The sequence below is a fragment of the Staurois parvus genome, unplaced genomic scaffold (assembly GCF_062004578.1).
Source record: "Staurois parvus isolate SC_StPar_1 unplaced genomic scaffold, SC_StPar_1.0 ptg002406l, whole genome shotgun sequence".
In the NCBI taxonomy this organism is placed as follows: Eukaryota; Metazoa; Chordata; class Amphibia; order Anura; family Ranidae; genus Staurois; species Staurois parvus.
The window spans coordinates 314,577-325,151 of record NW_028320202.1 but is presented as its reverse complement, the minus strand read 5'-3'; the positions used below and the strand labels follow the sequence as shown (position 1 = coordinate 325,151).

Here is a 10,575-nt window from a genome sequence, read left to right as displayed (position 1 = left end):
GTGATGCAGTCCGTCACACACCTGAGGCTTGGGAGACGTTGGACCTTTCAACAGGACAATGATCCCAAGCATACCTCCAAGTCCACTAGAGCATGGTTGCAGAGGAAAGGCTGGAACATTTTGGAGTGGCCATCGCAGTCACCAGACTTAAATCCGATTGAGAACCTCTGGTGGGACTTAAAGAAAGCAGTTGCAGTGCGCAAGCCTAAGAATGTGACTGAACTGGAGGCCTTTGCCCATGAAGAATGGGCGAAGATACCCGTAGATCGCTGCAAGACACTTGTGTCAAGCTATGCTTCACGTTTAAAAGCTGTTATAACTGTAAAAGGATGCTGTACTAAGTACTAAGATTGAATGTCACTTGGGGGTTGAATAAAACTGATAATGCTGTGAGCACAGAAAAGACATTTGTGGTTATTTCATTATAACTGTTATGTTATATTTGTCTGACCTACAAGTGCCTCTTTAATGTAAATGTAAGCAAGATGACTGAATGATCAAAAGCAATGTCAAACTGGCCAAAACACTCAATTTCAGTGGGGGTTGAATAATTTTGGACACAACTGTACATTCTACTGACCCCTGCACTGTGTGTGTGTTACATTCTACTGACCCCTGCACTGTGTGTTACATACTACTGACCCCTGCTCTGTGTTACATACTCCTGACTCCTGCACTGTGTGTTACATACTACTGACCCCTGCACTGTGTTACATACTACTGACCCCTGCACTGTGTGTTACATACTACTGATCCCTGCACTGTGTGTGTGTTACATACTACTGACCCCTGCACTGTGTGTGTGTTACATTCTACTGATGCCTGCACTGTGTGTTACATACTACTGACCCCTACTCTGTGTGTTACATACTCCTGACTCCTGCACTGTGTGTTACATACTACTGACCCCTACTCTGTGTGTTACATACTCCTGACTCCTGCACTGTGTGTTACATACTACTGACCCCTGCTCTGTGTTACATACTACTGACCCCTGCTCTGTTTTACATACTCCTGACTCCTGCACTGTGTTACATACTCCTGACCCCTGCACTGTGTGTTACATACTACTGACCCCTGCACTGTGTGTGTGTTACATTCTACTGACCCCTACTCTGTGTGTTACATACTACTGACCCCTACTCTGTGTGTTACATACTCCTGACTCCTGCACTGTGTGTTACATACTACTGACCCCTACTCTGTGTTACATACTCCTGACTCCTGCACTGTGTTACATACTACTGACCCCTGCATTGTGTTATATACTACTGACCCCTGCACTGTGTGTTACATACTACTGACCCCTGCACTGTGTGTTACATACTACTGACCCCTGCTCTGTATGTTACATACTACTGACTCCTGCACTGTGTTACATACTCCTGACCCCTGCACTGTGTGTTAGTAGTATGTAACACAGAGCAGGGGTCAGTAGTATGACCCCTGCTCTGTGTTACATACTCCTGACTCCTGCACTGTGTGTTACATACTACGGACCCCTGCACTGTGTGTTACATACTCCTGACTCCTGCTCTGTGTGTTACATACTACTGACCCCTGCTCTGTGTTACATACTCCTGCCCCTCCACTGTGTGTTACATACTACTGACCCCTGCACTGTGTTACATACTCCTGACTCCTGCACTGTGTGTTACATACTACTGACCCCTGCACTGTGTTACATACTCCTGACCCCTCCACTGTGTGTTACATACTACTGACCCCTGCACTGTGTTACATACTCCTGACCCCTCCACTGTGTGTTACATACTACTGACCCCTGCACTGTGTTACATACTCCTGACTCCTGCACTGTGTGTTACATACTACTGACCCCTGCTCTGTGTGTTACATACTACGGACCCCTGCACTGTGTGTTTCATACTACTGACCCCTGCTCTGTGTTACATATTCCTGACTCCTGCACTGTATGTTACATACTACTGACCCCTGCACTGTGTGTTACATACTACTGACCCCTGCTCTGTGTTACATGCTCCTGACTCCTACACTGTGTGTTACATACTACGGATCCCTGCACTGTGTGCTACATACTACTGACCCCTGCACTGTGTGTTACATACTACTGACCCCTGCTCTGTGTTACATATTCCTGACTCCTGCACTGTATGTTACATACTACTGACCCCTGCACTGTGTGTTACATACTACTGACCCCTGCTCTGTGTTACATGCTCCTGACTCCTACACTGTGTGTTACATACTACGGATCCCTGCACTGTGTGCTACATACTACTGACTCCTGCACTGTGTCTTACATACTACTGACCCCTGCTCTGTGTGCTACATACTACTGACTCCTGCACTGTGTCTTACATACTACTGACCCCTGCACTGTGTTGCATACTCCTGACCCCTGCTCTGTATGTTACATACTCCTGACCCCTGCTCTGTATGTTACATACTACTGACCCCTGCTCTGTGTGTTAAATACTACTGACCCCTGCTCTGTGTGTTAAATACTACTGACCCCTGCTCTGTATATTACATACTACTGACCCCTGCTCTGTATGTTAAATACTACTGACCCCTGCTCTGTATGTTAAATACTACTGACTCCTCCTCTGTGTGTTACATACTACTGACCCCTGCTCTGTGTATTACATACTACTGACTCCTACACTCGAATCCCCTGGTGATCAGACTGTACAAAGTAACACACAGTACAAGGTGAGAGGCTGCAGCAGGGGCTGATATGTGTCAGACATTTGTGAACAAAACCAAGAACTGCACAGGCACCAGGATGTACATGATTGTGTCATCTCTGAGCCGCCATCTCAGTCCAGGAAGTAGATGGTGACCCTGGATGATGCCGGAACAAAGATGGCGCCGCCCTTCTGGAGAGAAAAGCAGGTGAGGACATTTTCACGGGGGAGTCCTGTGATCTCTGTGGAAGGTGAACTGATGGAGGCAGGAGAGGGAGTAGTAAAGCACAATCACCGTGTAGTTTCTCCAAGCGGGAAGCAGAACCTGCATCTGTTACTAAGCATTATGGGGGGGGGGTATTATGACATTATGGGGGGTGTTATGACATTATGGGGGGGTATTATGACATTATGGGGGGGTATTATGACATTATGGGGGGTGTTAGGACACTATGGGGGGTGTTATGACATTATGGGGGGGTATTATGATGTTATGGGGGTATTATGATGTTATGGGGGGTATTATTGCATTATGGGGGGTATTATGAAATTATGGGGGGGTATTATGACATTATGGGGGGGTATTATGAAATTATGGGGGGGTATTATGACATTATGGGGGGTATTATGACATTATGGGGGGTATTATGGAATTATGGGGGGGTATTATGACACTATGGGGGTATTATGACATTATGGGGGGGTATTATGACATTATGGGGGTATTATGACATTATGGGGGGGTATTATGACATTATGGGGGGTATTATGACATTATGGGGGGGTATTATTACATTATGGGGGGTATTATGACATTATGGGGGGGTATTATGACACTATGGGGGGTGTTATGACATTATGGGGGAGTATTATGATGTTATGGGGGTATTATGATGTTATGGGGGGTATTATGCCATTATGGGGGGTTTTATTGCATTATGGGGGGTATTATGACATTATGGGGGGGTATTATGACATTATGGGGGGTATTATGACATTATGGGGGGGTATTATGACATTATGGGGGGGTATTATGACATTATGGGGGGTATTATGACATTATGGGGGGGTATTATGACACTATGGGGGGTATTATTACATTATGGGGGGGTATTATGACACTATGGGGGGTATTATGACATTATGGGGGGGTATTATGACACTATGGGGGGTATTATGACATTATGGGGGGGTATTATGACACTATGGGGGGTATTATTACATTATGGGGGGGTATTATGACACTATGGGGGGTATTATGACACTATGGGGGGTATTATGACATTATGGGGGGGTATTATGACATTAAGCGGGGAGGTTTATTTCTGGTGATTTTCTCTCGGATTCCAGGAAGAACAACATTTATGAGTTTATAATGGAGCACAACTCAGAATTCCCGACAGATCTCTTCCGGAAGGTGAACGGGGAGAAGGTGTTCACAGACGAGCAGATCCTGGTAATAGAAATCTGTTTCATAGTAGAGGAGTCTCCACCCCTTTCTGTGTTCAGTAGTTCAGGGGAGACTGGTCTGAGGAGGGTCTTGTAGATCCATGCAGCCTATCTGGGGACTGGTCTGAGGAGGGTCTTGTAGATCCATGCAGCCTATCTGGGGACTGGTCTGAGGAGGGTCTTGTAGATCCATGCAGCCTATCTAGGGACTGGTCTGAGGAGGGTCTTGTAGATCCATGCAGCCTATCTGGGGACTGGTCTGAGGAGGGTCTTGTAGATCCATGCAGCCTATCTGGGGACTGGTCTGAGGAGGGTCTTGTAGATCCATGCAGCCTATCCGGAGACTGGTCCGAGGAGGGTCTTGTAGATCCATGCAGCCAGAACAGGACTGGAGCTCCTTTTTGCTGAGCAATATACAAACCTATAAGGAAAGAAGAATCCAGTTTTAGGTGGATGCTGATTGGTTGAATGTTTCTACTGGAGTATCTGTCAGGAAAGGAGTGAGATGTTCCCAGCTGCAGCAAGTGAAAGCCCAGAAGGGGAGTCTCACTCCCCCGGCCCCATTCTTTATACTATAGTGAGTGATAACTGGAAGTCTGCATAGTGGGTGCAGGGCCGTGGACGAGGGGGAACCACCAGTCCTCCTGTATGGGACTCAGGCAGCTGGGCGATTTTGATGTGGTCAGGGAGGGTGATTGGCATGGAGGGGGGGGTATTTACCGGAACCGATCCCCTGGATGACTCTCTCTGCAGCAGATGATAGCCGGCTTCCTCTCCTCTCCCTCACGCTGGCTTTCAGCTGCTGCAGAGGGAACCATACAGGGGATCGGTTCCCAATCACCGTCAACAGGCCTGCTTTTCAGAAGGGAACCCAATACCTCCAATCTGAGGGGTTTCCAGTTCCCAGTGAGCAAGGAAAGTACCACAGACTGAACTGGCTCACTTTGGGCCCTCAGGATCTGATGGCAAGGTTTACATCCAAGATAGAAAAGAGCTCTTTGACCAGGGTAGTTAATGTCCCTTTAAGTGCAGTGAGGAATCGTCTGCACGCTTGTTGGGGCCCAGTTGGTGCACAAGTAGGAAGAGATGAAGGTGACAGTCCCTCCAAAAAAGGAAGAAAGGAAGAAAGAAGGACAAGTACTATCCCTCTAGGTGGCACTTGACTTGGGTGGTGCCCCTTAAATGCACTGAGCAGGTTACAAATTTTGGGCAGAAAAGTGCGAGACGTTGGCAGAAGTGCTTGCTAGCAAAGGGCAACTCCACCCTGGGCTGCAGGAGCCAATGGCAATGGTGGTAGAGGTTCCTTTAAGAAGGTAGGCCAATGGTTAAAGGAGCACTGATGTGATTTGGCGTGCAGAAGGCGTGCACTGCGGTCAGCTCGGATGATTGGAGCGTGCTGCAACTGTAGGGGCCGGGGATCTCGGCTGCATTGTATGCAATGTCTGGAGCTGTGTGCAGGAAAGTGGCAGATATGAGGAGAATGTTGCTGCTCACTTGGCTGGTGTATGGGACTCTCTCACCTGATCGGTGGCTTCCAGCAGGTCCTGGCGTTTTCTCTCTCTCTGTCAGCACATGGGGGGCCCCAACAGGTTCTCCACCATCACTTGCAGTGTCCCATCCGGTCATTGTGCTCCGGGTCACCTGCTGGATTCTCTATATATCTGCCCCCACCCACACGCCAGCTCCTCTGGGAAATGTAGTCCTCCGGGACACTTTTCAGGACACTGCCATCTTGTGTCTCTATTAATATCCTGCAACTCGCAATATAGCAGGGTGTTACACCAACAACAATGTTCATTACATACAAAAGCCAAAACAAACTCGTTCCGAGCGATTCAAAAACCACAAGTCCAGCTTTAGGCGGAGCCATATTCGCTGCGGTTGGAAGGGTGATGCGTTTTGGGGAGTTCAAGTTTGAATTGCTTGTTTGCTTCTCATGTTTGTTTTTGGCTTTTATATGTAATAAAGGTTGTTGGTGTAACACCCTGCTATACTGCTTTGTTTTGTCTGGAGTTCCCCTGCATGAGGACAACATGGGGTCTGACACCATTGAATGTGTTAGAACGTTTCTATGTTCTGTTCTGGATCCACAGAGGTCTCTCTGTTTATGAGGGGACTGGGAAGCTGTTTGTCATCATTACCCCCATCTGTACTGTGCAGGCAGAACTTCATTATCAATCGTAACTAGTCTGTCCTAACGAAGGGTTAAAGGTTTAGGGGCATTGCTTTTCCCATTTCATTGCCGGTTAATGAGGACAGACTTGGGACAGGCTCACTCTACCATTGTTCATTAAACTTTCAAGTCAGTCATGACACCTCCTCCTCACAAACACCTAAAGGCGAGAAATATTTCAAAAAACAGTTTTTCTGCCATGCTGTGTGAAGGGGAACACATAGCAGACATATGGGGGGAGGGGGGTTCTCAAATTTGACTGAAAAGTGGAGATACACTAAAGAAATGCAAACATGGGCTTCCTCCTGGTGATCTTAACTTGCAATCATTTATTTTATTTGTTTTCTATGTAATATAAACAAAGACATGAAATCTGTTTTTTGATCAGCGCTAAAAAAAATGATTTACTGTAAATCAAAACCGGAAAAATAGAATGACAGATACTTACCGTAATTTTCCTTTCCTGACGAGCTCCATGTCAGCACAGCTGGGTAAGGGCCCCTGGGTAAGTATCTGTCATTCAATTTTCCATTTTAATAAGAGCTCCATGTCAGCACAGCTGGGAACTAACTAGACACACCGGAGGGATAATGCTTCTCACTCCTCAATTGTGACTAAAAAGCCGAATCCAGGATGCCTCAGCCAAACTCAACTGTCATGAAGACGTCTTCTATCCAGTAATGAGCCATGAATATAGATATTGCCCCCCATGCAGCTGCCTTGCAGATTGTGTCTGGGAACACTCAGCCTGCTGCCGCTCACAAAATCGAGACCCTTTGGGTGGACAGTGAAGTGATCCCCCCTGGTACAGCCAACTCTTTCAACTTGTAGGCCAAGGAGATGAACTTCACCAACCAGGAGGCAATAATCTTGTTGGAAGCCATGAAATCATTACACGCTCCACCTGGAGTGACAATTAAGTGCTCCGTGTGCCTGATACCAGATGTCGCCTTGACGTTACATTTAAAACTTGACCCACATCTGATGGGCTTACTTCTAGGGTTCTCCCCAAGAGGGATGTAGGAAGGACAACTTTACATGTGATGTGGACTCTGAAGGCCACTTAGGCACGGTCTTGAGCATCAGCATAAGTACCACCCAATCCGGGATGAACCTAAGAAAGGGTTCTTTAAAGCCCAGGGCCACCAATACGGACACTCTTCTGGTTGATGTAAATGCCACCAGGAAAGCAGTTTTCAGCGAGAGGTATCACAAGGGTTCAACTTTGATTGAAGGCATCTGATGCAAACAAGTCCAACACCAATGGGAGATCCCACTTCACAAACAATCCCTTAGGTAAGTTGCAACCAAGTCACAGCTTGAAGGACGGTATAATTGAGTGTTGGATGCCCACTGCATGCCCACTGCATGCCGGAGAAGGTAGCTGAAATGTCGGCCCATAAACCTAAATCAAGCCCCACCGACAGAAACTTCAGAATGTGACAGGCTTGTGGAGAGCCCAGTGTAAACCCCGATCAGCAGCAATCCTGTGAAAGGATGTCATATTTTACTATAGGCACTTTGCTGTCATAAGAGTACTCACAACCTTTACAGAGCCCCCCCCGAGATCTATTAGCCTCTCAACACCCAAGCCATCAGCCTGAGCCTGTCAGGTTACGTAGTTCCATAGTTAGTCTGGCTGAAAAAAGACAAAAGTCCATCCAGTTCAACCATAGAAATAAATAAATAATCCTCCACCCACAGATGATCCAGGTGTTGGACAAATGGGACTTTGGAGAATCCAATCTTACTGGCAGAGGGAGTGGATCTTCTCAATCTCTCATTTTATGAATTCTAATATTTGATCAGAAAGTAATTTGCTTCACTCCTTTCATTGTAGCTTCCTCCTTTAGTCAACTTCCCGGCTCCAACCATTAATCAAGCGTCCCAGAATGCCTTGCAGCAGCATCACTCCCAGTTCTCCTCATCCAGTAGGATCATCCGGCAGGTACGTCACATTGGTACAAAGTATTTCCAGAAATCAATAAAATGCCATTGGGTGGCTGGTCACTAATGACCCCGGGGGATGGGGGGGGGGTAGGTGTGTCTCATGGCTGAGCAGAACCTTCTTCGTGTGTCCAGTACCAGAGGATTCTGGGAAATATTGCAAAGAGGGCAGCCATGACAGTCCAGCTTCATCCTCCTGCAGGATAATCAGGCTGTGACTGAGGGGAATCCTTGAATGAACCAATGGTGAGGTGAAATCGATAGACTAGTTGTATACATACGGTGTATATACAATGATGACCTGCTGGGAGGACTGATGTGCAGCTCTGAATCAGGTTCCTCCGTCCTCCCAGGAATCGGGGTGTATGACAGCCAAACGGCCTCTAGGGGGCACTAAAGATGTAAGAGAAAGAGAGCGCTGGGCCAATGACGTCGAGTCCAAGTACAACCATTTCATTAGAAGAATCTGCAGGAACAGCAGCAACGCATTTGGGGGGTTCTGACCCTCTTCATCAGGGCTCTAATCCCCAACTAGGAGATATATACCCTGACTCAGGAATATACCGAATCCTCTCCAGCCCTGGTTTTTGTAGCTCTCACTGTTTCCATCCAATAATTGACATCTGGAAACTGATTGGTTGATATAGTAATGACTTCATTACGTTCTGAATCAACCTTTGATACAATGAGCGCCGCCCTAGTGGGGTAATTAGGGATCACTGCGATAACATAATTATTTTCTTCTCTCTCAGCGTCATACGGTGGAGCGGCTTCCTCTCACCAAAGTGGACTACGTCTGGGATGGAGATCCACACGATTACTTTGTATACGGAAAAGAGAAGAAAGTCTACACAGACAACTATCCACAGAAGTGCTGCTGCTGCTGTGTGGTCATGTGACCTGCCACCGCCACAAATCGAATTTCATTATAATACATACAGACCATGGACTGCTTCCAAATCCCCTGCATACCATATGAAATTTCAAATGAGACTGACAGTGTGGGGAAAAGGGTGCTGTAGTAGTGTCCTATGGAGAGGCAAAGGAAAGACTGATGGTGACCGATGGAGCGGAATGACATTTCATTCTATGAAGGGGGGGGGGGGGGGGATCAGAGCTCAGGGAGCAGATCAGAGACTTCATTGGGAAATAATTGTAGTCTCAGAAGATGGTATGAAAATGGCGCCCGGCCACACACAGGATGAGAAACTGTAACACTACGATAATCAAAGATGATGAGAATTGGACTCGGCTCAGTTCTCCCCCATAGAGGACCCCACCCCCTGCCTGAGCATTCCCCCCATGTGGGGCCCAATCCCAGAGCCTCTATTAATAACCCCACATATGGGAAATGCATGGTGGGTCCTCTGTGGGTGGAGAACTCTGTGCGGCCGGGCGCCATGTTCCTGTAGTCCTCGCTGAGCCGATGAGCCTTACACCCCAACATTGGCACCACGACCAACACTGGGGGGGGGTTATTTACTAAACTTGGAGAGTGCAAAATGTGGGTCAGTTCTGCAAAGAAACCAATCAGCTTTTAATCTCAGCTTGTTTCGTGAAGCTTTGGCATTTATTAAATAAACCCCCATGGTGTCACCAGCCACACGACTCTTCCTCAGAAAATTATAGTCACTCTTCAGAGGAAATATTGGGAGACACGAGAAAAGGTCTGAGCAGAATTTATAAGTGAGCGCAGCTTTTACAACTTCCTACTCGACCCGGAGTGCCTCTTTAATGTCTATTCACAATGGATCTGTTCTGGTGTTGCTGAACCCATATCTGAAATATGGGTACATATGGTCTATGGGTACATATGGGCTAGGGGTACATATGGGCTAGGGGTACATATGGGCTAGGGGTACGTATGGGCTATGGGTACGTATGGTCTATGGGTAGATATGGCCTATGGGTACATATGGGCTATGGGTAGATATGGCCTATGGGTACATATGGGCTAGGGGTACGTATGGGCTATGGGTACGTATGGGCTATGGGTAGATATGGTCTATGGGTAGATATTGCCTATGGGTACATATGGGCTATGGGTACATATGGGCTATGGGTACATATGGGCTAGGGGTACATATGGTCTATGGGTACATATGGGCTAGGGGTACATATGGGCTAGGGGTACGTATGGGCTATGGGTACGTATGGTCTATGGGTAGATATGGCCTATGGGTACATATGGGCTATGGGTACATATGGGCTATGGGTAGATATGGGCTATGGGTACATATGGGCTATGGGTAGATATGGCCTATGGGTACATATGGGCTAGGGGTACGTATGGGCTATGGGTACGTATGGGCTATGGGTAGATATGGTCTATGGGTA

The 10,575-nt window shown here is 47.2% G+C and overlaps 1 protein-coding gene across 1 annotated transcript in view; it reads left to right on the top strand.

The window, feature by feature from the left end:
• The window catches only part of LOC149430927 (protein SSUH2 homolog), a 59,013-nt gene extending 49,174 nt beyond the window's left edge, over positions 1 to 9,839 (top strand). The window contains exons 11-13 of the mRNA XM_089665914.1: positions 4,020 to 4,125; positions 8,132 to 8,239; positions 8,991 to 9,839. Of these exons, the coding sequence (XP_089522040.1) occupies positions 4,020 to 4,125; positions 8,132 to 8,239; positions 8,991 to 9,137 (361 nt within the window). The 3' untranslated portion in view covers positions 9,138 to 9,839. The remainder of the gene's footprint in view (positions 1 to 4,019; positions 4,126 to 8,131; positions 8,240 to 8,990) is intronic.
• Positions 9,840 to 10,575: the final 736 nt, after the last annotated feature.